Here is a 27,893-nt window from a genome sequence, read left to right as displayed (position 1 = left end):
GTATGCGCCGACGACCATCATTTGCGTGCAGGTAGGATCTGCTTTCATCGCTGAAGATAGTGCCCCCCTTTCCATGTTCGAAGTGATCTTTTGACGGCACTAGTCAAGCCGTGCATGTCGATGCTGTGGCGTGGGTGGAAGATGGGCTGGAGGTGTGTGTGCCCGTAGTCCGACTGCTAATGTCTGTTTCGATACAGTTCGTGTTGACACGACTTCGGCTCGTAAGTCCTCTTATCTGTGCTGTGATAGCTGTGCGATCTGCCACTACTGGCCTTACAATACGACGATCCTGGTAAGCGCCTGTGCTGCGTGGGCGTCCAGAAACGCGCTTGCGGGTGTGAGATGGTTCACGTAACGCCTGATACCAGCGTCGTTGCACAATCGACGCTCCGAAAGGAGCATTCTGCCACTCGAAAGGCTGCTATTTGATTGATTTTAAACACGTTCATTTGGCTGCAGGAGGTACGAATGCATCTCTGTGTCATGGTTGCCTATTTCCATATTTCTCATACACTCCTGAAAATGGAAAAAAGAACACATTGACACCGGTGTGTCAGACCCACCATACTTGCTCCGGACACTGCGAGAGGGCTGTACAAGCAATGATCACACGCACGGCACAGCGGACACACCAGGAACCGCGGTGTTGGCCGTCGAATGGCGCCAGCTGTGCAGCATTTGTGCACCGCCGCCGTCAGTGTCAGCCAGTTTGCCGTGGCATACGGAGCTCCATCGCAGTCTTTAACACTGGTAGCATGCCGCGACAGCGTGGACGTGAACCGTATGTGCAGCTGACGGACTTTGAGCGAGGGCGTATAGTGGGCATGCGGGAGGCCGGGTGGACGTACCGCCGAATTGCTCAACACGTGGGGCTTGAGGTCTCCACAGTACATCGATGTTGTCGCCAGTGGTCGGCGGAAGGTGCACGTGCCCGTCGACCTGGGACCGGACCGCAGCGACGCACGGATGCACGCCAAGACCGTAGGATCCCACGCAGTGCCGTAGGGGACCGCACCGCCACTTCCCAGCAAATTAGGGACACTGTTGCTCCTGGGGTATCGGCGAGGACCATTCGCAACCGTCTCCATGAAGCTGGGCTACGGTCCCGCACACCGTTAGGCCGTCTTCCGCTCACGCCCCAACATCGTGCAGCCCGCCTCCAGTGGTGTCGCGACAGGCGTGAATGGAGGGACGAATGGAGACGTGTCGTCTTCAGCGATGAGAGTCGCTTCTGCCTTAGTGCCAATGATGGTCGTATGCGTGTTTGGCGCCGTGCAGGTGAGCGCCACAATCAGGACTGCATACGACCGAGGCACACAGGGCCAACACCCGGCATCATGGTGTGGGGAGCGATCTCCTACACTGGCCGTACACCACTGGTGATCGTCGAGGGGACACTGAATAGTGCACGGTACATCCAAACCGTCATCGAACCCATCGTTCTATCATTCCTAGACCGGCAAGGGAACTTGCCGTTCCAACAGGACAATGCACGTCCGCATGTATCCCGTGCCACCCAACGTGCTCTAGAAGGTGTAAGTCAACTACCCTGGCCAGCAAGATCTCCGGATCTGTCCCCAATTGAGCATGCTTGGGACTGGATAAAGCGTCGTCTCACGCGGTCTGCACGTCCAGCACGAACGCTGGTCCAACTGAGGCGCCAGGTGGAAATGGCATGGCAAGCCGTTCCGCAGGACTACATCCAGCATCTCTACGATCGTCTCCATGGGAGAATAGCAGCCTGCATTGCTGCGAAAGGTGGATATACACTGTACTAGTGCCGACATTGTGCATGCTCTGTTGCCTGTGTCTATGTGCCTGTGGTTCTGTCAGTGTGATCATGTGATGTATCTGACCCCAGGAATGTGTCAATAAAGTTTCCCCTTCCTGGGACAATGAATTCACGTTCTTATTTCAGTTTCCAGGACTGTATTTGTCCATATATTTCATCAGCGTCTCTTGCGGACTTCGCCCTGCGATTTCATTTGAATTCTGCAGGAATTTGTTATTTTTCCAATTACTGAATGTCGAAAAATGGTTGAAATGGCTCTGAGCACTATTGGACTCAACATCTGAGGTCATCAGTCCCCTAGAACTTAGAACTACTTAAACCTAACTAACCTAAGGACATCACACACATCCACGCCCGAGGCAGGATTCGAACCTGCGACCGCAGCGGTCGCGCGGTTCCAGACTGAAGCGCCTAGGAAAAGGACTGTTGCTACAATTGTCTTATTCACAGCTATTTTTCACCCTGCGACTCCAGACAGGACGTGAGATGTGCCTGTGGTACTGATCAGTGTGGGAATATATTTGGTCCCGAGACACGATGTGGTCTTGTTCTCCAAGGGTAGATGATTATATGTATTGTTCCCATGTACCTTCCAGAAGGATTAGATCACCCATGGAATGCCTCGAAAACATTCCCCAGACCATAACGCTCCTACGATTGTTGCAGACTGCTTTGTTTCAGACGCTTCACGCCGATTCAGCTGAAATGGGCATCTGCCACCACTCACTGGACGTCAATTTACGGTATTGACGTACAAATATCAGCATTTGTCGCCGATGGACAGCAGTCGGCATCGGTGCACAAAAGGCGACAGGTAGGGTGATCCATACGCAGCAACGTTGTCTGAATAGTAGTTGAGGAGGCATTATCGGTAGTAGCGCCTTGCTTCATGTGGGCGCTTACGTGGACGTTAGAACACTACTGTAGCCTCGACGCAGTTTTCGGATAGCGCCATTTTGCCATGCCCGCCAGGTGTATTTCAACCATGGCGGCACCCGATTGGTTTACTAACTTACCTTTTTAGAGATGTTTCCACACTTCCTCTGACTAGGATATCAGATAAATCGCTCCGTTTTCACATTACGAAGATGACTGCATTGTTTTCCGCGTTCCCCTGACACGCTTTACATACCCTTCAATGCATGTGCTACCGCCTGCCGCATTTCAGTTTTTCTTACACATTGCACATTGACGTCGGACATATTCAGTGGTGACATTAATGTGGGTGGGTCATGTGAATAATTTTATGTTTGCCAGCGCGAATATTGTAAAGTGGGCTCCAGCTGTAAAGAGCAGATTGCGAAGCGTCGTGATCACCAGTGAGGGCGCCTGATGGTACCAGACAACCGGTGGCCGGTGACAGCCTTCTGCTGCACAGAGAGGAAACTCTCAAGCAGAAACTATTCTGACCAGGACAGGCTGCCGCCGTACCTTGCGCGGAAATATTTTTGGAAGGTTTTGCTGGTACTGACGAGTTAGAAACTTAAGTAAATTATGTTTTCGGTTACATCAGACTGATATTTTTAATAGACGAAATACAGTTTAAAAAAAATGAAGCAAGTAGCAAACTTTAAGTTTCGTCTGATTTCTGTATCAGCCGATCGTCAACAAGTCTTTTATTCCAGCATTATTTTCGTGGGTCTCGCCAGATTCACATGCACTGATGGAAAAAGTCGCAGCACCAAGAGGGAGTTATGCGACATAAACGAAAGCTGGTAGGGTGTTCCTAAATCTGAAAGCTGATGTCTATTCAAATTTTGCGCCAGTCGCATAATAATGGCGTTAGTAACGACACTATGAAGATGCAATTAAGGTTTGCTTGAAATACACTCCTGGAAATTGAAATAAGAACACCGTGAATTCATTGTCCCAGGAAGGGGAAACTTTATTGACACATTCCTGGGGTCAGATACATCACATGATCACACTGACAGAACCACAGGCACATAGAAACAGGCAACAGAGCATGCACAATGTCGGCACTAGTACAGTGTATATCCACCTTTCGCAGCAATGCAGGCTGCTATTCTCCCATGGAGACGATCGTAGAGATGCTGGATGTAGTCCTGTGGAACGGCTTGCCATGCCATTTCCACCTGGCGCCTCAGTTGGACCAGCGTTCGTGCTGGACGTGCAGGCCGCGTGAGACGACGCTTCATCCAGTCCCAAACATGCTCAGTGGGGGACAGATCCGGAGATCTTGCTGGCCAGGGTAGTTGACTTACACCTTCTAGAGCACGTTGGGTGGCACGGGATACATGCGGACGTACATTGTCCTGTTGGAACAGCAAGTTCCCTTGCCGGTCTAGGAATGGTAGAACGATGGGTTCGATGACGGTTTGGATGTACCGTGCACTATTCAGTGTCCCCTCGACGATCACCAGTGGTGTACGGCCAGTGTAGGAGATCGCTCCCCACACCATGATGCCGGGTGTTGGCCCTGTGTGCCTCGGTCGTATGCAGTCCTGATTGTGGCGCTCACCTGCACGGCGCCAAACACGCATACGACCATCTTTGGCACCAAGGCAGAAGCGACTCTCATCGCTGAAGACGACACGTCTCCATTCGTCCCTCCATTCACGCCTGTCGCGACACCACTGGAGGCGGGCTGCACGATGTTGGGGCGTGAGCGGATGATGGCCCTACGGTGTGCGGGACCGTAGCCCAGCTTCATGGAGACGGTTGCAAATGGTCCTCGCCGATACCCCAGGAGCAACAGTGTCCCTAATTTGCTGGGAAGTGGCGGTGCGGTCCCCTACGGCACTGCGTAGGATCCTACGGTCTTGGCGTGCATCCGTGCGTCGCTGCGGTCCGGTCCCAGGTCGACGGGCAAGTGCACCTTCCGCCGACCACTGGCGACAACATCGATGTACTGTGGAGACCTCACGCCCCACGTGTTGAGCAGTTCGGCGGTACGTCCACCCGGCCTCCCGCATGCCCACTATACGCCCTCGCTCAAAGTCCGTCAACTGCACATACGGTTCACGTCCACGCTGTCGCGGTATGCTACCAGTGTTAAAGACTGCGAGGGAGCTCCGTATGCCATGGCAAACTGGCTGACACTGACGGCAGCGGTGCACAAATGCTGCGCAGCTAGCGCCATTCGACGGCCAACACCGCGGTTCCTGGTGTGTCCGCTGTGCCGTGCGTGTGATCATTGCTTGTAGAGCCCTCTCGCAGTGTCCGGAGCAAGTATGGTGGGTCTGACACACCGGTGTCAATGTGTTCTTTTTTCCATTTCGAGGAGTGTATATGTCGTAACCACCTTTGAGATTGGTCGTGGTGAAATATTGATCAAGAATGGCTTTAAGGCGATAAAGAAGCCACTATCAACCTCATTGAGCATGAATGGAGTCGTGTAATACGTCTAAGAGAAGCCCAACGTTCCTTCTGCGACAATGCAGAAAGACTTGGCAGGAATGTAGCAATTGTAAGTGACGCTGGCACCGGTGGACACGAGTACATACGGATGCAAGAAGAGCGGATTTCATTCTACGAAGTGGCACTACCGAGAGAGAAGACCATCGTGATTAGCGCATGGCTCTGGCGGATCGTGCTGCATCTCCAGCAGAAATTTGAGCAGCAGTTGACACCACTGTGACACAACGAACTGTTACAAAGGACAGCTCCGAGCCAGGCGCCTGTATCTTGCATTCCACTGACCCCAAACCACCGCCATTTGTGACTGCAGTGTTGTCAAACGAGAGCTCATTGGAGGAGAGGGTGGAGGTCTGTTGTGTTCTCTGACGAAAGCTGCTTCTGCCTCGGTGCCAATGGTGGCCGTGTGTTGGCCACAAGATGGCCTGCAACCAACCTTTCTGCGTGCTAGACACAATGGACCTACACCCGTTACTGGGGTCTGAGTTGCGATAACGTATAACAGCAGAAGTACACGCACCCTGACTCAAAACTTGTATGTCAGTTTGGTGAATCGAAATGATGTGCTACCATTCATGAACAGCATTCCAGGGGATGCTGCCCAACAGGATTATGCCCTCCCACATAACGCTGTTATAATCCAATATGCTCTACAGAGTGTCGACATGTCGCCTCGGACGCTCAACCACTAGATCTGTCTACAATCGAGCATATGTGGGACATCATCGGACGTCAACTCTGGCGTCATCCGCTAACAGCATTAACCGTCCCTCTACTGACTAACCAAGCGCAACAGGAATGAAACTCCATCCCACAAACTGTCATCCAGCAGCTGCACAACAAATGCATGCACATTTGCATGCTTTAATACAACATTCTAGCTGTTACACCGGTTATTGACGTACCAGAATTTCACATTTACAAGGGCTTATCTCGTGCTAACATTAACCTGTGCTCTTGAAATTTTAATCATTAAATGTGTTATCTATACAAATGATTTCCCTAAATTTCATTACTATGGATGAATTATATTTTAGTGTTGCAATTTTTTTAACATCGAAGGACATCATTCATATCTACCAAAATAAAAAGAGGAAAACCGGGCGCCACCATTGTTTCCAATACCATTGAAACACGATGTCTGTCGCTGCCTACAGGTGTGAAGTAGGTTTAGCTTCAAATGAGAGAGACGGAGAAAATGAAAACTCGGAATGCTACAAACGAACTTAGGGTTTTATGTCAATATTGAAAAATGAGACATAAAAATAATAATTATCCTTTGCTTCGAGAAAAATGAGACATAAAAATAATACACTACTGCCCATTAAAATTGCTACATACGACGATGACGTGCTACAGACGCGAAATTCAACCGACACGAAGAAGATGCTGTGATATGCAAATGATTAGCTTTCCAGAGCATTCACGCAAGGTTGGCGCCGGTGGCGACACCTAAAACGTGCTGACATGAGGAAAGTTTCCAGCCGATTTCTCATACACAAACAGCAGTTGACCGGCGTTGCCTGGTGAAACGTTGTTGTGATGCCTCGTATAAGGAGGAGAAATGCGTACCATCACGTTACCGACTTTGGTAAAGGTCGAATTGTAGCCTATCGCGATTGCGAATTATCGTATCGCGACATTGCTGCTCGCGTTGGTCGAGATCCAATGACTGTTAGCAGAATATGGAATTGGTGGGTTCGGGAGGGTAATACTGAACGCCGTCCTGGATCCCAACGGCCTCGTATCACTAGCAGTCGAGATGTCAGGCATCTTATCCGCATGGCTGTAACGGATCGTGAAGCCACGTCTCGATCCCAGAGTCAACAATTAGGGACGTTTGCAAGACAACAACCATCTGCACGAACAGTTCGACGACGTTGGCAGCAGCATGGACTATCAGCTCAGAGACCATGGCTGCGATTACCCTCGACGCTGCATCACAGGCAGGAGCGCTTGCGATGGTGTACTCAACGACGAACCTGGGTGCACAAATGGCAAAACGTCATTTTTTCGGATGAATCCAGATTCTGTTTACAGCATCATGATGGTCCCACCCGCGTTTGGTGACGTCGCGGTGAACGCACATCGGGAGCGTGTATTCGTCATCGCCATACTGGCGTCTCACCCGGCGTGATGGTATGGGGCGCCATTGGTTACACGTCTCGGTCACCTCTTTTTTGCATTGACAGCGCTTTGAACAGTGGACGTTACATTTCAGATGTGTTACGACCCGTGGCTCTACCCTTCATTCGATCCCTGCGAAACCCTACATTTCAGCAGGATAATGCACGACCGCATGTTGCAGGTCCTGTACGGGCCTTTCTGGGCACAGAAAATGTTAGACTGCTGTCCTGGCCAGCACATTCACCAGATCTCTCACCAATTGAAAATGTCTTGTCAATGGTGGCCGAGCAAATGGCTCGTCACAATACGCCAGTAACTACTCTTGATGAACTTTGGTATCGTGTTGAAGCTGCATGGGCAGCTGTACCTGTACGCGCCATCCCAGCTCTGTTTGACTCAATTCCCAGGTGTATCAAGGCCGTTATTATGGCCAGAGGTGGTTATTCTGGGTACTTATTTCTCAGGATCTATGCACCCAAATTGCGTGTAAATGTAATTACATGTCAGTGGTAGCGTAATATATTTTTCCAATGAATACCCGTTTATCATCTGCATTTATTCTTGGTGTAGCAATTTTAATGGCCAGTAGTGTAAGTATCTTTCTTATAACGCAGATATTTCAGGGTTACAGAACAATAAATATATTGTTCGTAGTGACTGTGATCCTTCCGCATTATAAAAATTACATATGTCTTTTTATTTGTGTCGGCTAAAACGTAGTAAGCGGTATGTAGCAATGCAAGAAAAACGTGATACGGTCAGGACACGAACCACCGAAGTTCGTGTTTATTGTCTAGTGTCAAGTCAGTTCGCCAGAGTTAGTAATTAAACAAGTAAGCTTACCTTTTAAGAAAAACTCACTTCCTTGATTTGCCATTTCAAATAATTGTATGTATTAGTATTACGTATCAAGATACGTTAGTATGATTGTAATTATTTTTTTATATAAATCGTGGATTTGGGATCAGCTAGTTGTGGCTGTAGGGTTCACAATCGATTGTCAACATTTTTAGTAGTGGGCATTAGTGTATGGAAGTAATAAACAAGATGCATGGTTAAGTTTTCCACACACATTTCAGAAATCAGAAAGACGCAATGTTAATAAAAATAATTAATAAAACTAATAATCACTGCAACCTGCTCCTAGAAAGACTTTTTTTTTGGTACTGTTAAAAATATGCTACCACATCGATCCACGATACGCGGTAGTTTATTGCCTTAATATGTATTTTTAAGAGAATTGTCAGCAATCACATCAGCACTAACTTATATTCTTATTAGTTTTAAATTTTTATTTTAGTTGCTACGTCTACAGTAAGTATTAAACGTAGTGGAGAGGACAAATAACGTAATATTCAGTTTTAGAAAACTACTAGTGACCTGCCACGCATAAGGGTTATTTCTATCCTTGCGTCTGGTAGAGCCAGTGGGTGGCAACTACCACGCAGACGGTTCGAAAATGATGGCGCTCAGTGGCCTCTACCATTCATTTAGTGAGGCTTTAACTAAAAGATATCGGAAACCTCAGCAGTGATTACGCTTTGGTTGGGGGAGAACATGGGAAACCTTCTAGCTTCGTCGCAAGGAGACTATCTCCGTGAATATTGCAATCTGGCAAAGCAGTTGGAACGGAACAAACTGTACCGCGTTTCCGCGAAGCCAGAAGGCCGGCTTGCCGAAGCGCTCAACTTCAAGTCCCTGGGAAACGCCGAACACAGTAAGGTTTGTAAACTTTGCTACGAATCCTGCCCGAAGCCTAGAGTTGTTACGGAAACATAGAGGCTCTGAGAACACGGATGTTATTTGCAAACACCGAATGGATGTTGGTCGGTCGATGAATGTGTTGTTTCCCTATTAAAACTAAATGTTTGTGATTGTCAGACGATGCTATACCGAGAAATCTACTTGGAAGGAGTAAGCAAGGCGACTGCATAGAATGGAGCCCAGTGACCAATGCGAGCACTTCTTTTCGATGTTTGTGAAACATCGAAAGAGTGAAGGGGCAAAGAAGGCAAGGAAGTGAGCGGGGAAGGAGCTGAGTCAGTCGGTAGTAGGTTGATCGATGGCTGCCCAAGGGTGGAATGGGGAGAATGGAGTGTGACAGTAGATATTACGGCAGCAGTGGATATGCTACACGAAGAAAAAAACTAGGTGTTCTATCTGGAGTGGCTTGACTCAGGGTGCATTGATGAAAGGAACTCGATGTACTTTGTTTGTGGGTGGAATGATGGAAGTCTGTTCGGTAAAGGATTGGAGGATCCGTAGTTTTATCTAACTGTGACTATTTTCCAGGAGAATCTAAGAGTTGCTAAGGGTTCTAATGAGGCCTCGCAAAGTCTTTGCAACTACTTGTGTAAAGAAACAATACCAAGAATTGCTGGACATTATTCTAACAGTGTAACTCTGAATTGGAATTTAACAAGAAAAGATTCATGCTTAATTTTCATTGATGTATCGTTATTAGTAGTTAGTCTTTCCTTTATGTAAAGAATGTCAGGTAATTTGTTTTGTCACTGCATTCCAGTAAGTTCTGTAATATTTCTCTGTCGCAGACTTTAGTGAACGGAAGGGTTGAACATTGGACGTTACATTTCAGATGTGTTACGACCCGTGGCTCTACCCTTCATTCGATCCCTGCGAAACCCTACATTTCAGTAGGATAATGCACTACCGCATGTTGCAGGTCTTGTAAGGGCCTTTCTGGATACAGAAAATGTTCGACTGCTGCCCTGGCCATCACATTCTCCAGATCTCTCACCAATTGAAAACGTCTGGTCAATGGTGGCCGAGCATCTGGCTCGTCACAATACGCCAGTCGGTTTTCTTGATGAAGTGTGGTATCGTGTTGAAGCTGCATTGGCAGCTGTACCTGTACGCGCCATCCCAGCTCTGTTTGACTCAATGCCCAGGCGTATCAACGCCGTTATTACGGCCAGAGGTGGATGTTCTGGGTACTGATTTCTCAGGATCTGTGTACCCGAATTGCGTGATAATGTAATCACGTGTCAGTTGTAGTATAATATATTTGTCCAATGAATACCCATTTATCATCTGCATTTCTTCTTGGTGTAGCAATTTTAATGGCCAGTAGTGTACGTTACACACCACCGTGTTAACGCTACAACTGGGAGCCCTCTAGTGGCAGAAGGTGCAACTTGGAGCGGGAAAGTCGATCGACTAATAAGCCTGACATGTAATTCCTCAACCGATATTGAGAAGAGAATAAAAAATTCGGAGGCCTTACTTTTCAGTACACCCCCGTTTCACAAAATTTTAGCATTTTTCGTGAGAAATTGTGAATATAGACTGACTTGAGTCGCTTAGTACAAGAGTATACAGCTAAGGTGTGAAATTAAGTGTTTGGTTCCGCTTATTACGTAACGTATGATCGTATCAAAAAAAAAAAAAAAAAAATGGTTCAAATGGCTCTGAGCACTATGCGACTTAACTTCTGAAGTCATCAGTCGCCTAGAACTTAGAACTAATTAGACCTAACTAACCTAAGAACATCACACACATCCATGCCCGAGGCAGGATTCGAACCTGCGACCGTAGCGGTCGCTCGGTTCCTGACTGTAGCGCCTAGATCCGCACGGCCACTCCGGCCGGCTATGATCGTATCCGTATTTTACGTGCAGTGGGTAAATATTGCATCGAATACTATACAGCACTATAATCAGACAAAATAATTTACACAGAATACTGAGTTTTGCCTCTGCAGAGAAACTTTTCTTGTATTGAATTATTTTATCTTGTTCTATATCTTTCAGTAGATGATGGGAAGGATTACAAAGTTTGCAAAGCAGTTATTGTTAAGTTAAAAGTAATTTTCTTTCGCAAGTCTGTATCATAAATGACTTTGATTTTGCTAACACAGCTATTACAGTAGTGCGAATGATTACATTAGGACAGAGTCGTCCACGGCGGTCCACAGCGCACGTGAGCACGACGTGCGGGCCGAGGCGCGGCCAGTCTCGGCTTTCTTCGATGGTTCTCGGAAGTACTCGCTACAGAGCGACATTTCATTCGACACTGCGGAGCGGCGGCTGCTTCCAGCTCGGCAGCTTCGTGGTGCCAGGGCCGTTTACATGTCGCCACTTGTTTGTGGTATTAAAGACGTTCGCAGGTCCAGTGGCTGATTTCACAAGAAGAGGCAGTCTAGTGATCTACCGTCATTAGCCTTTAAAAATGAATGGGAGCGACAGAAGGGTAACAATTCTCAATATCTAATAACCGATATACGGTCGCGTAATCGACGCATAAACGACACTACAAGGCAGTGAAGAAATAATTTAAACGTTTAGTTCACGATCAAAGAGCAAAATAACTACGACGACCTACAGACGGGATTCGTTGCCAGGCACAGGGCACGTAATGAAACTGTTGGTACGAATAGATAATTTTCTGATGTTGTACGAATTGTTCACTGTTAGGTGCAACAGTTTTCGATGGAACTGAGCGAAGAGTGTGGAGACTTTGTACGTTACTTAAGGTACGTTTGCTAAATCAAGAGACATGCCTGAAACGATTTTTCGATTTTAAACATCCTGTTCTTGAATTTGTGAAGGATAAAAGAGAACAGTAATTTAAATTAGAACGTCTGGAATGGATTTCAGTACCCCACATTTTTAACATTTGGACCTGACTGCACACTGCCCGACGAAAGATATCGCAAGGCGAGAAACAACTTATTTCTGATTTGATGACAATGCATTTAAAAAAAAAATTGTATTGCGTAAGGAACACATTCAGACATAAACACCATCCATATCCCTGAACTCTTTGGCGTTAAAGAAAACGCAAAGTCTGAAGAATTCATTGCACGAAAAAATTACAAGGATACTTACCTAAACGTTTTGAGGTCATTGTCAATCTTACACCTGTTTCGAGTTATTTACGAGACTTGTAACCTCCCCCTTACTTATCGACCTTAATGACAGTAAACATTAAACCGTGTCTACCTAATGGGAATTTGCGAACAGCAATCGTCACCGAAGTTAATCTGTCGATAAAGAGGGAGGAAAGGGTTACATCTAAATGAAAGGAAAAATGCAAATGAAACTGGTGGAAATTAATTTCCAAAAGAGGTAAAGTTAATAAAGAAATTAACGTGCGGTCGTTACGTTAACAATTAACTGGCGTTAATTAGATATTTGAGATCGTGGGAAAATTACGGTCGCCAGTCCTATGGACAACTACTATAAAAACTGAAAAAGAAAGGTTGTTGCACATATAATTAGCACTAAAAGCGTGGCAACTGAAGGTTGACACGTGTTGTGTGAAAACTGAAAGTTTGTCAGAAGTAATAAATTTCGCAACTCTCTGACTTAATTTAGCAAAAGAATTAATAAAACCGGAAAATTGAAAGTTAATTTAGTGACTGAAATTAATAGTGAGCTTAGCTTCTGAAGCACTACGAAATTCAGTAAAATAAGGTTAGTCTTGAGCTACCTCAACAATCATTTCAAAAGCTACTTGAAGCTACGCAATTTAGAAATAAGAGATTTAACTTTGAACTTGAATTAAATGATTCTGAACAATTAACAATAGCAAAATTTAGTACGTACCAAGCTGAGCTGCAGTCACAGGTAAGCTAAAATATGGTAACAAAACTCGCACTCTTAATTTGTGCTTGTGTAATCTAAATATTGTAGCCAGCTATGAATACCTTAACTGAACTTTGAAATTAATCGTATGATATTAGTTTAATGCTGGCGTTTGAATTTCAACAACACTCGGGTTCATTCCGGAAAAGGAAGGGACACTTCTTGGTAATGCAATTGGGACAATGAACAACAAAGATTCACGCTAAGTTGCTGTAATTTTGTGAGGCAAATGGAACAATTTTAGAAACTGAGGTCTGTCATACAGTTCTAAAACTTTACGTGCTTCCAGTCTTCCTTGTTGGTTGATTGAAGGTTTGAAGTCGTCGGTCGAGGAGGTGGCGACAATCGCTCATTGTCGGCTGTAGCTGTTAGCAGAAGATGGATGTTGGCGCGCCTTCTTCTCGACACGGTCTCCAGCCGAAACGGGCTCTTGATGTGTGCCAGCTAACGCTTCCCGTCCGCGACACCATGTCAGAAACTAACATAGCAAGTCGAGCGCAATTACATGCTGCCAAACCCCGAAAGCGCGGCTACTCGCGGGAGCGTCACACAACACACCTGCTCCACCGCCCTACTCCTGCCAGACTCTCCTCTGCCCGCACTTCACGCGGCCAAGTTCACACTACCAAAGATCCTAAACACTTTGGTTCCCCACACGACCTATCGATGTATTCGTTCGATAGCATAGTTTTCCCTAGGCAAGACCCAGCGTAAAAATACAAATAGTATTTACAAAACAAACCAATCGTACATCGACATAAATGCATAATTATATATATATATATATATATATATATATATATATATATATATATATATATATATATATATATATATATATATATATAGTAAAACCATTACAATATATAAAGACACAGAAATGTTATATCTTCAGGTAACAAAATAAGGAAAAAAATTATAGTACAATAGATGGAAATAGGAGGATATGCATTTCCGGCGTTACAGACTGTTTGCTTTTTCAGTTGAAAACACCCCTTTGCATGTGCAGATGGAACAGATTGATTTGCCGTATAATTCGCATTTCAGACAGGAATACTTTTACTACAAACTACAGGAGGTCTACGTTGTTTTCCTCGAGAAGAGTTTCCATGTGTCCATAGTGAGACTGTTAATGCGGTAAAATATTTCGATCAAAATATGTCTGTGAAAGGGTTTTCTCAATTATGAAACTAAATAATTCACGATTACATGGCAACCCTAGTGCGAAACTGAGTGAAATTATCTGTGTCTGTCCGTATTCCGACAATATGTACCAAATACAAATGAAATGGTGTCTTCAGCGCACCAAAAATAATTAAATACCACCGAAAATTTGTTTTGTTTGTGATCTATATTATTGAGAACTATGAAATATGAAATAAAGTCATGTGCAGTGCGACTGTGTTGCCATTTAAACATGGTGCTGTCGCAGTTTCCACCACATCCCTCTCCTCATGCTCTGAGACTGCAAGGGGGTGGCGGCGCGGGAGGGGGCGATGGAGGAAGTTTGCAGCCAGGTAGGAGAACAATGGCACGCGAGTGAGACCACTGCTCATGTGCTCAAATCTTGGCCATCACTGCATTAGATGATTAGGCATGATGGAGTTCCGCGATGACCGTGTTTTATTGTGTTATTAAAAAATAAAACCAGTATATCAGATTATCAGTACCTAAAATATTTTGTACCTCAAAATTAGTGAACCCAATTAATTTGTCACAGCTGTAATTTTAATGCTTTGTAAGTTACTGAGTGCTAAATTCAGGTAGTTTATTCTGGCCTTTGTGGATTAATACAGACGAATGCCATCACAAAGAATGTTTGGTAACGGAACGACATAAATGTCCATTGATAACAGCATACTGCTCGTATGTTTATTTAAAAAAGAGGTTCATTTAAGATAATATATTTCCAAGTGCAGACAACATCATGTTGAAAAGTACGTGTCACTGTATGTATGAAACCGACGTTTTGGCCACAGTAGCAGTGGTCTTACTCTGGGTTTACTGGAGTTATTAAAACGATCCAATCTTCAAAGCGAGTAGTTGTGATTTTAATACCATGGGGTAGCGAATAGTTGTAATTTTAATACCAATGGGGGATCTTACTTTGTCGAATATATCGGTTTGCTAAGATCAATTCATAAACCACGCAATTGCGACCTATTAGAAGAGATCAGTCTCGTTTGATGACGATGTGTATTTTTTCCTTGCATATTAAAATAACCCTTGGAAGCAGAGTTTCTTGTTCCGCTTAGTTTTATACCTTCAACTAAATGTCCACACTATCTCACCATGGAAATGCTTCATTCAGAGTTTCCATTATATACAACTGCTTTATTCTTGACATATTCAACCAAATATTACAGATTTTCACATTCTGTTACAAGACTGCTCTCACTAATACACAGAAATACATTCTCATTGATCACAACTTTTAAGTAATACATAATGTTTGAGGGTCAGTAATACAAAAAATGTCTCGCATTATAAATGGCGACAGGTAACAGAAACTTCCTCTACTCCACAATGCAGAGAGGCTGTAAATGTAACCGTAGCATGTCTCCTGGAAAATATATTATTTCAGAACAAACTGTATAGTTACTTTGAGTGCAAACGAAAAGTTTACCGCTTCTTAGGCTAGTGGACCATATTAAAACATGTATGGACGAGGACAAAATACAGATATCTAGAACTGGAACATATTACTGAAACGATTTCTACAACAGAGCGTAAACCGTCACCTAACTCTTATCATCCGTAAAATTGACTGCCTTCTACTTCGTCAGGTAAAATACGTTGACTAACGAAATGCGTATTGTGTGGATATGTGATCGAGAGGAAAGTATTGCTACGTTACCATCAAGAATATGAGGAAATATAGTTGTCGATTTTAATAACTGTGTTGTATCCTCCACAGGTAACCATTTTGTCTAGGTTGTTACATCACAAATACATCTGATAGGAAAGCAGGAAGGAAATTCGCAAATATGTGAGCGACAATTTAAAGGCATCCGAAGACTAAACGAGGAAACATACGCGACTGAATTTGTAAGTAGGCTGTTTAGGTTCTTATATGTAGGCTGTTTAAGTTCTTATATTGGTAACGCCGCCGCCACGTAGAGCTCTCTGTATGAAAATCACTGGCTGTGCTGTGTGCAGTCTGTGGCTAATTTGCATTGTTGTCTGCCATTGTAGTGTTGGGCAGCTGGACGTGAACAGCGCGTAACGTTGCGCAGTTGGAGGTGAGCCGCCGGCGGTGGTGGATGTGGGGAGAGAGATGGCGGAGTTTTGAAATTTGTAATACTGGATGTTATGGGCTGCTATGTATGTTATGATTTTTCAACACTATTAAGGTAAATACATTGTTTGTTCTCTATCAAAATCTTTCATTTGCGAACTATGCCTATCAGTAGTTAGTGCCTTCCGTAGTTTGAATCTTTTATTTAGCTGGCAGTAGTGGCGCTTGCTGTATTGCAGTAGTTCGAGTAACCAAGATTTTTGTGAGGTAAGCGATTTGTGAAACGCATAGGTTAATGTTAGTCAGGGCCATTTTTTGCAGGGATTTTGGAAAGTCAGATTGCGTTGCGCTAAAAAAAATATTGTGTGTCAGTTTAAGCACAGTCTTATATAAATGTTCTAAGGGGATGTTTCAAATTTTATTAAGAGGTTGGGTATCATACATCATTATAAGGCAGTGAATCTCAGAACGTTTCTAAATATAAAGCGTTATCTTCAGGCAGTCTGAATGAGATTTTTCAAAGTGGTAAGAGACGCAGAAAATTTAAGGAATTTTAAAGATAGCATGAATTGAATGATTTTAGATTTGAGAGTAAAATCCATGGAAAGAGTCCAAAAATGGAGTGAACCATAAAGAGAATGAGAAGTCAATGGTTGCACCTTAGAAGCACAAGAAACAAATGTGAAGAGAGGAGTCAAAGAAGTACGAGGATGAAATGATTATTATATCACGGAAATAATTAGTACTAGAAGTTTATAACAGGAAGAAAAAGCTCGAACACTGCTGAATCCTCCGTCGCAAGAATGCCGTAGAAAATCATAGAACGGAAAAACACACAGCCCTGTCAAATTTGCCATATAGAATTATGGTTACACGCACATAATTCGAGCAGCCCACCAGAGACGGTGTCGCCAAACATGTTCTTCGTTTGGTTTCCTAGAACCGAACAAAAGAGCGGTACAAAAATTGGACGTGGAACGGTATTAAGCAACAAACCCGGGCCAGAGCCTCAGCAGTCTCGTACACTGTCATGAACGCAATGAAAAATGTCGTGTGGCGCCAGGACATGGTGCAAGTTTTTTAGTAGGACGCCACTTCGGCTCTGCGCTATGGGAACACTGACAGTACTTGTGGCTGGCGGGCCGTTTGTATTTGATCACGCAACGACTTGATTGGCTAACTTCAGTGCTAATTAATTCGGAAACGGCGCAAGGTATCGAACTTTTTTTAAGAATCATTTCTCAGCGTAACCTCCCCTGCAACACCCTTACGACCTTCCCATACTGTTTATGGAGGTATGTGACATTAGATGCCTATGCACAGATCGTGTAATTCGCGTAAACAACGGACCGCTGATTTGCGTACGTGGTTATCTCACCTGATAGCGACCCAGATGGATTCTATAGGACCAACATCAGGCGGATATGGTCACCGAGACGTCAACGTGAGTACACTATACTGCTCCTCAAACCATTGTGTCTCGATTCTGGTTTCGAGACACGAACAGTTATGACAACTCCGTCGGGAAAGACATCAAGCATGAAGGGATGCAGGTTGCTCGCAGCTATCCGCGTCTCTTCGATTACTACCAGAGGTACCATGCAAGAATGTCTCCCGTAGCATGATACTGTTCCCATCAGCCTGCGTCCGTAGCGCGCTTCACGTTTCGGACCGCCGTTCAACTCGATGACAGCGTTTGTGGAGACCACTATAGGCCTAGTATAGCAAAAATGTGATTCACCCGAAGATCCGACACGTTTCCATTGATCGACGGTCGAATATCGATGGTCCCGCGCACACTGCAATCGTAATTGTCGATGTCGTTGGGTTCAAATGGTTCAAATGGCTCTGAGCACTATGGGACTTAACTTCTAAGGTCATCAGTCCCCTAGAACTTAGAACTACTTACACCTAACTAACCTAAGGACATCACACACATCCATGCCCGAGGCAGGATTCGAACCTGCGACCGTAGCGGTCACGCGGTTCCAGACTGAAGCGCCTAGAACCGCACGGCCACCTCGGCCGGCCCGATGTCGTTGGGTCAACACGTAAACACGTAGGCGTGGTCTGCTGCGGAGCTCTATGTTCAACAATGTACAATTAACGGGGTACTGCGAAACACTTGTGGGTGCACCATCATTGTGCTCTTTCGGCAGAGATGACACAGATCACGATCCGTCTTACAGACATGCCTTCGAACCCCCTGTTCTGTGAAGAGTCGTGGGCGTCCACCATTTAGCGCCTAGTGGTAGTTTCACACTCCTCCTACTTACTTTCGGTAGATGCTCACGACAGTCATCGCCATTTTCGAGATACTCGTTCACAGGCTTTGCGTAATAATAATCTGTCCTTTCTCAAAGTCGCTTATCTCAATGAATATCCCTATTTCCATCCTATATCTTCGCTAGGGTAATTCCCCGACCGTGTCTGCTCCGCTTGTATACGAGTGTATTTGTTACCAACTCACACGCCCGTAATGCCACCTAGCGTCATTTAGCATCGTGGTCGACACTGGTCTTAATGTTCTGCCTTATCAGTGTATGTATGGAACAGGAATTCAAGGAAATTTTATTGTTACAGTGATCTCCAACAACATCGACGATAGACAAAACTATTGCTAGAGGACAGTGATAATTTCATTTGTCAACAAAATGGTGCTCCATTGCACTTCCATAACGATGTTCGTGCATCAGCTGGCAGTTTATTATTGATGCAATGTCCCCCACTTTCTCTGGAACTCATACTGTGTGATTTTTGCCTTTGGGGTTACATCAAATACAGGGCAACAATTAACTAAAAAAACGCAAATTAGTTACAAACTACGCTGTGCACACACTTTATTCGACATGTACGCGTCACTACGGATATTCGAATTTAGGTTATGACATGTTCGACATGCCTGCCATCATTTGCGATGATGTGGCGTAGACGAATAACAAAATTATACATGATGCGCTGAAGTGTCGGGAAATCGATGCTGTCGATGACATCCTGAATGGCTGTTTTCAGCTCAGAAATGGTTTTGGGATTATTTCTGTACACCTTTTCTTTAATCTAGCCGCACAAAAATGGGTTGTATGTGTTCAGATACGGAGAATATGGCGGCCAATCGATGACCATGCCAGTGGCCTCTGGGTACCCCAGAGCCAGAATGCCGTCCCCAAAGTGCTCGTCCAGGACATCAAACAATCTCCTGCTTCTATGTGGTCGAGCTACATCTTGCATGAACCACATCTTGTCTAAATCAGTGACACTTTAGATAAAGGCGATGAAATCGCCTTAGAAAACCTTCACGTACCGTTCGGTAATCACAGTGCCATCCCTGAATATCGCACCAATTATTCCATGACTGAGCATTGCACACCATACCGTCACCCGTTGAGGGTGAAGACACTACTCGATCGCGAAATGCAAGTTCTCACACTCCCAAATGCGCCAATTTTGCTTATTGACGAATCGATCCAAATGGCGTCGCTAAGCCAAACCATATATGCGCATACTAATTCCCATCATGTCCCGCGGCCAACCATGCAGTTTGAACGTCCTAACGAAAACAGTTCAAACGTTATAACGATTTTATTTCATATAGTTCAATAATTGTCACCCTGTACATTGTTTTCGCTACAGCACTTCCCCACAACATCGCTCACTAATGAAAGCGTATCAGGGAAGCTGTGACTGACATCAATGCAGACGCTGTAGGGCGAGTGTGAACGGATCTGGGCTATAGACTTAAACTGTACCGTGTGATTAACGGTTCACTCAATGAACATTCATCAATATGGCACAAACAACCTCACGAGTTGCTGTTTCCATATATACACTCCTGGAAATGGAAAAAAGAACACATTGACACCGGTGTGTCAGACCCACCATACTTGCTCCGGACACTGCGAGAGGGCTGTACAAGCAATGATCACACGCACGGCACAGCGGACACACCAGGAACCGCGGTGTTGGCCGTCGAATGGCGCTAGCTGCGCAGCATTTGTGCACCGCCGCCGTCAGTGTCAGCCAGTTTGCCGTGGCATACGGAGCTCCATCGCAGTCTTTAACACTGGTAGCATGCCGCGACAGCGTGGACGTGAACCGTATGTGCAGTTGACGGACTTTGAGCGAGGGCGTATAGTGGGCATGCGGGAGGCCGGGTGGACGTACCGCCGAATTGCTCAACACGTGGGGCGTGAGGTCTCCACAGTACATCGATGTTGTCGCCAGTGGTCGGCGGAAGGTGCACGTGCCCGTCGACCTGGGACCGGACCGCAGCGACGCACGGATGCACGCCAAGACCGTAGGATCCTACCCAGTGCCGTAGGGGACCGCACCGCCACTTCCCAGCAAATTACGGACACTGTTGCTCCTAGGGGTATCGGCGAAGACCATTCGCAACCGTCTCCATGAAGCTGGGCTACGGTCCCGCACACCGTTAGGCCGTCTTCCGCTCACGCCCCAACATCGTGCAGCCCGCCTCCAGTGATGTCGCGACAGGCGTGAATGGAGGGACGAATTGAGACGTGTCGTCTTCAGCGATGAGAGTCGCTTCTGCCTTGGTGCCAATGATGGTCGTATGCGTGTTTGGCGCCGTGCAGGTGAGCGCCACAATCAGGACTGCATACGACCGAGGCACACAGGGCCAACACCCGGCATCATGGTGTGGGGAGCGATCTCCTACACTGGCTGCACACCACTGGTGATCGTCGAGGGGACACTGAATAGTGCACGGTACATCCAAACCGTCATCGAACCCATCGTTCTACCATTCCTAGACCGGCAAGGGAACTTGCTGTTCCAACAGGACAATGCACGTCCGCATGTATCCCGTGCCACCCAACGTGCTCTAGAAGGTGTAAGTCAACTACCCTGGCCAGCAAGATCTCCGGATCTGTCCCCCATTGAGTATGTTTGGGACTGGATGAAGCGTCGTCTCACGCGGTCTGCGCGTCCAGCACGAACGCTGGTCCAACTGAGGCGCCAGGTGGAAATGGCATGGCAAGCCGTTCCACAGGACTACATCCAGCATCTGTACGATCGTCTCCATGGGAGAATAGCAGCCTGCATTGCTGCGAAAGGTGGATATACACTGTACTAGTGCCGACATTGTGCATGCTCTGTTGCCTGTGTCTATGTGCCTGTGGTTCTGTCAGTGTGATCATGTGATGTATCTGACCCCAGGAATGTGTCAATAAAGTTTCCCCTTCCTGGGACAATGAATTCACGGTGTTCTTATTTCAATTTCCAGGAGTGTATAATAATATAGTACCTCACCTCAATAGATAATTTTTTTGGAATACTTGACTGTGTCTAGATCGTTTTCAATAACCCTGTAGTGTGCAACGTCACAGAATTGAGACGATAATTTAACACATTGCTTAAGTCGGTGGATTTTCTCAGAACATGACAGAAGAAAGAAACGTTGTCTATATTTTACTGATTTATCCCCCTTCCTCTAGGTTCGTGGCAATCTCGCGGTACACAGGACCGGACGGGGATACCTTGCAGCGCTGTACCGACATGCCGCGCCCGCGGTTCATCAAGAGCCACCTGCCGTACGAGCTGCTGCCGCAACAGCTCTGGACCAAGAAGCCCAAGGTAAGAAATCATGTGGGCGAGTAGCTCCTCTCTGAACAATTCCGATAATCAACCAGATAAATGAGCCTTTAACTGGGTCATATTCCCTGATTATCTACATCTACACACAACTACATACACACTCCGGAAGCCATCGTACGGTGCATGGCACTGTACCGCTACTACTTTTTTCCTTTTTCTCAGAAGTAGAATAGGGACGTACGGAGCATGGCTGAGGATACACTGCACCCCTACTACTTTTTTCCCTTTCTATCAAAAGTACGAGGGCAGTTCAATAAGTAATGCAACACATTTTTTTCTGAAACAGGGGTTGTTTTATTCAGCATTGAAATACACCAGGTTATTCCCCAATCTTTTAGCTACACAACACTATTTTTCAACGTAATCTCCATTCAATGCTACGGCCTTACGCCACCTTGAAATGAGGGCCTGTATGCCTGCACGGTACCATTCCACTGGTCGATGTCGGAGCCAACGTCGTACTGCATCAATAACTTCTTCATCATCCGCGTAGTGCCTCCCACGGACTGCGTCCTTCATTGGGCCAAACATATGGAAATCCGACGGTGCGAGATCGGGGCTGTAGGGTGCATGAGGAAGAACAGTCCACTGAAGTTTTGTGAGCTCCTCTCGGGTGCGAAGACTTGTGTGAGGTCTTGCGTTGTCATGAAGGAGAAGTTCGTTCAGATTTTTGTGCCTACGAACACGCTGAAGTCGTATCTTCAATTTCTGAAGAGTAGCACAATACACTCCAGAGTGGATCGTTTGACCATGGGGAAGGACATCGAACAAAACAACCCCTTCAGCGTCCCAGAAGACTGTAACCATGACTTTACCGGCTGAGGGTATGGCTTTAAACTTTTTCTTGGTAGGGGAGTGGGTGTGGCGCCACTACATTGATTGCCGTTTTGTTTCAGGTTCGAAGTGATGAACCCATGTTTCATCGCCTGTAACAATCTTTGACAAGAAATTGTCACCCTCAGCCACATGACGAGCAAGCAATTCCGCACAGATGGTTCTCCTTTGCTCTTTATGGTGTTCGGTTAGACAACGAGGGACCCAGCGGGAACAAACCTTTGAATATCCCAACTGGTGAACAATTGTGACAGCACTACCAACAGAGATGTCAAGTTGAGCACTGAGTTGTTTGATGGTGATCCGTCGATCATCTCGAACGAGTGTGTTCGCACGCTCCGCCATTGCAGGAGTCACAGCTGTGCACGGCCGGCCCACACGCGGGAGATCAGACAGTTTTGCTTGACCTTGCGGCGATGATGACACACGCTTTGCCAAACGACTCACCGTGCTTTTGTCCACTGCCAGATCACCGTAGACATTCTGCAAGCGCCTATGAATATCTGAGATGCCCTGGTTTTCCGCCAAAAGAAACTCGATCACTGCCCGTTGTTTGCAACGCACATCCGTTACAGACGCCATTTTAACAGCTCCGTACAGCGCAGCCACCTGTCGGAAGTCAATGAAACTATACGAGACGAAGCGGGAATGTTTGAAAATATTCGACAAGAAATTTCCGGTTTTTTCAACCAAAATTGGCCGAGAAAAAAATGTGTTGCATTACCTATTGAACTGCCCTCGTAGCATAGGGAAATCAAGTGTCTATATACCTCCACACGAACACTAATTTCTCTTATCTTCTTGGTCCTTACGCGGAATGTACATTGCCGGCAATATAATTGTTCTGCAGTGAATTTCAAATGTTGGTTCCTGAAATTTCCTCAATAGTATTCCCCGAGAAGAACGTCGTCTTCTCTCCGGAGATTCCAATTGGAATTTCTGAAGCATCTTCATAATACTTGGATGTTGTTCGAATTGCTTCGATGTCTTTCTTTAATCCGACTTGGTGCGGATCCCAAACGCTGTAACAGTACTCACGAATGGGTCGTATTAGTGTTATATATGCGGCCTCCCGTGTGTGCAGCGCCTTAGTAATACAATATTCGAACATTACGAAATTGTTATTCCTACTCATCTGCATAAACTTATATTTTTCTACATTTGTACATAGCTGCCGTTCATCATAATCATCTACATTCGTGGATTAAGTTTATCGTCTTAGCTCCAACGTTTCCTCTACCGACCTACATCCCTTACCCCTTTGTGTATATATTAGAAAACTTTTCGTATTGCATTCTGTCTCCGTATTGCTTCCACTTCTGCTTAAATGTGTCGATTTTTTCAGTTATTGCAAACATTTTAAGCTCACTTCTATTTTCATCATTTCATAGGCTACCTTCTAGTTCACATCCTTTAACCGATTTCTGACGTCACTGTTCGACTTATGTCTTCCTTGTTTGCTAGCCAAGTCCCAGATCCGTAAATTAGCACTCGATCAGCAAGTGTTTTATAGTATTTCAGTTGCCTTTCTGCAGTTGTCTTTTTGTTTAGTATTCTTTTTATCGTTCCACAGGTACCCTGAAATTTTTCTGTCTTGTTCCTTATGTCTTTATCGTAATCAAAAGAAATGTCGCAGCCCCGGTAGTTAAACTGACCTACTTGCTCCATGATTTTGATTACCATCACTACTTTCGAGCGCATCTCTTGTTTCCCTCGGAATACCATTAGTTTCTTTTCCATTGACCTTTTTTAATTACAATTTTGGCCAATTTGATTATTACAGTTCTTCTTCTGATGTGGCGGTTATACTCTGGTTGCCAGCATACATTAATGTTTTTATATAATTGTCGCAACCTGGTTTCACTCCCTTGTTATTTCTTGTTGCCTCATTCCATTTTTTTGATCATATCATTTACATATAAACTGAATAAAGTTGGAGAAATACTGCTACTCCTTGTTTAGTTATAATGCCATTATTATTTAGTATTCCCCCGTTTTTATTGAAAATTTAAGTCGATTATATAAGCTTCTTATAGCCCGTTTAAAGTGTGCAATTCCATTTTCTTGTACTATTGACCAAAGTTTTGTTTTGCTTCACCTGTCAAGTTCCTTGACATAGTAGATAAAAGCTATCTGCGCCTCATTAATAAATTAACCTCATTTACTTATCAATGTCTGGAAAGTAAATCTCCTATCATTGTTGTTCGTCCAAACCTAAATCCACCCCGGTCTTCAGTCAATATTGTTTTGGCTGTTGATGTTAAAATTTTTGAATGTGCTTTATACCCAACTGTTAAAACACGTTCTCCCCTACAATTGTTACAGCCGTTTCGATCTCCTCTTTATTTAAAAATTGAGTGTATTTCCTATATTCCCTCTTTTTGTAGCATAAATTTCAGAAACGTAAAAATCTTAGTTTCAGCAGAATTCCGCAATATTTTATTAACTCTCTGTTAATGGCATCTATACCAACTGCCTTTCTGTTGTTCATTTTTTTCAAGCTTTTCCAATTTTTCTAATATCAGTACAATCCCCCCATCATACATTTCCGCATCATACATTTTATAGTTTTACCCACTGTTTTTCATTGACTGTGTTATTGTTTAATGTACCTATTTCTTGTCTATGTTTCAGTGGTTTCTGGGCAGTAGCTTGTTGTCTACCAATGCCATTTTGTAGATAAATGACATATATGTCGCAAGTTGCTCTATATGCAGGGTGGTCCATTGATCGTGACCGGGCCAAATATCTCACGAAATAAGCGTCAAACGAAAAAACTACAAAGAACGAAACTTGTCTAGCTTGAAGGATGGCGCTATGGTTGGCCCGTTAGATGGCGCTGCCATAGGTCAAACGGATATCAACTGCGTTTTTTGTAATAGGAACCCCCATGTTTTATGACATATTCGTGTAGTACGTAAAGAAATATGAATGTTTTAGTTGGACCACTTTTTTCGCTTTGTCATACATGGCGCTGTAATAGTCACAAACATATGGCTCACAATTTTAGACGAACAGTTGGTAACAGGTAGGTTTTTTAAATTAAAATACAGAACGTAGGTACGTTTGAACATTTTATTTCGGTTTTTCCAATGTGATACATGTACCTTTGTGAACTTATCATTTCTGAGAACGCATGCTGTTACAGCGTGATTACCTGTAAGTACCACATTAATGCAATACATGCTCAAAATGATGTCCGTCAACCTCAATGCATTTGGCAATACTTGTAACGACATTCCTCTCAATAGCGAGTAGTTCGCATGCCGTAATGTTCGCACATGCATTGACAATGCGCTGACGCATGTTGTCAGGCGTTGTCCGTGGATCACGATAGCAAATATCCTTCAGCTTTCCCCACAGCAAGAAATCCGAGGACGTCACATCCGGTGAACGTATGGGCCATGGTATGGTGCTTCGACGACCAATCCACTCGTCATGAAATACGCTATTCAATACCGCTTCAACCACATGCGAGCCATGTGCCGGACATCCATCATGTTGGAAGTACATCGCCATTTTGTCATGCAGTGAAACACCTTGTAGTAACATCGGTAGAACATTACGTACGAAATCAGCATACATAGCACCATTTGGATTGCCATCGATAATATGGGGGCCAATTATCCTTCCTCCCATAATGCCGCACCATATACTAACCCGCCAAGGTCACTGAAGTTCCACTTGTCGCAGCCATCGTGGATTTTCCGTTGCCCAATAGTGCACATTATGTCGGTTTACGTTACCGCTGTTGGTGAATGACGCTTCGTCGCTAAATAGAACGCGTGCAAAAACTCTGTCATCGTCCCGTAATGTCTCTTGTGCCCAGTGGCAGAACTGTACACAACGTTCAAAGTCGTCGCCATGCAATTCCTGGTGCATAGAAATATGGAACGGGTGCAATCGATGTTGATGTAGCGTTCTGAACGCCGACGTTTTCGCGATTCCCGATTCTCGCGCAATTTGTCTGCTACTGATGTGCGGATTAGCCGCGACAGCAGCTAAAACACCTACTTGGGCATCATCATTTGTTGCAGGTCGTGGTTGACGTTTCGTATTTGCGTGAACACTTCCTGTTTTCTTAAATAACGTGACTATCCGGTGAACGGTCCGGACACTTGGATGATGTCGTCCAAGATCCCGAGCAGCATACATAGCACACACCCGTTGGGCATTTTGATCACCATAGTCATACACCAACACGATGTCAACCTTTTCCGTAATTGGTATACGGTCCATTTTAACACGGGTAATGTATCACGAAGCTAATACCGTCCGCACTGGCGGAATGTTACGTGATACCACGCACTTATACGTTTGTGACTATTACAGCGCCATCTATCACAAAGCGAAAAAAGTGGTCTAACTAAAATATTCATATTTCTTTACATGCTACACGAATGTGTAATAAAAATGGGTGTTTCTATTTTTAAAAAACGCAGTTGATGTCCGTTTCACCTATGGCAGCACCATCTAGCGGGTCAACCATAGCGCCATCTGGTTTACCCCTTCAAGCTAGATGAGTTTCGTTCTGTGTAGTTTTTTCGTTTGATGCTTTCTTCGTGAGATATTTGGCCCGGTCACTATCAATGGTCCACCCTGCATAGTTTCACATTCTCGTTTAGGAGTTGCTCAATTCCGATCATATTCTGCTCTTAATTCTGGAGTTTTTCCTTGCAGATATTTTAGGTATGCTTCCTATTTCTCTTCAGGTTCGTCGTAACACAAATGAATTATCCCAAGTCGTAGTACGCCTAACACTTCCAAAAGTTCACAGACCTCTGGTCTGAACAACACTCTCCACACACAGCAGCATAAATACCTCATTGGGTGTTAGTTGCACTCGATACCTCAAAACGACGCCAGGTCGCGAAGGTTTGTACTGCACTATTCACCTCCATGCACCTGCTCTCCATTTCCGGAGTTTTTTGGCCCACTGAAAATATGAATTTTATGACCCGCTGTGTGCCATGCCCTTCCACGAGGTGGCCAAACCACGACCCTTCGTACTGTACTGTTCAGTTCCATTTAGCGGCTCGTCATTTCCGAGTATTTCTGGTCCACTGAAGAAACGAAGATTTTGTGTTCCGCTATTTACCATTCCCACTTCGTGTGGTTACCCACCCCAGCTGTCCTTTTCATGCATTTACACTCGCAATGTTATCTCAGAAACTGTTTGATATGGATCTGCAGTCACAAACTGCATAAACTTCTTTCGGGTCTGAAACCGAGATAAATTTACAGGAAAAGATTGTGAGACATACACGAGAACACCGCATATAAAACTAGATCTTTTTGTTCATGT

General features: G+C 45.0%; 1 protein-coding gene across 1 annotated transcript in view; it reads left to right on the top strand.

Annotated features, from left to right (window-relative positions):
- The window catches only part of LOC126174802 (luciferin sulfotransferase-like), a 380,096-nt gene that overhangs the window by 200,959 nt on the left and 151,244 nt on the right, over positions 1 to 27,893 (top strand). The window contains exon 4 of the mRNA XM_049921176.1: positions 21,595 to 21,733. Coding sequence (XP_049777133.1) covers positions 21,595 to 21,733 — 139 coding nt within the window. The remainder of the gene's footprint in view (positions 1 to 21,594; positions 21,734 to 27,893) is intronic.

This window comes from Schistocerca cancellata, chromosome 3 (genome assembly GCF_023864275.1).
Source record: "Schistocerca cancellata isolate TAMUIC-IGC-003103 chromosome 3, iqSchCanc2.1, whole genome shotgun sequence".
Lineage (NCBI taxonomy): Eukaryota > Metazoa > Arthropoda > Insecta > Orthoptera > Acrididae > Schistocerca > Schistocerca cancellata.
This window is presented reverse-complemented; position numbering and strand designations above follow the sequence as displayed.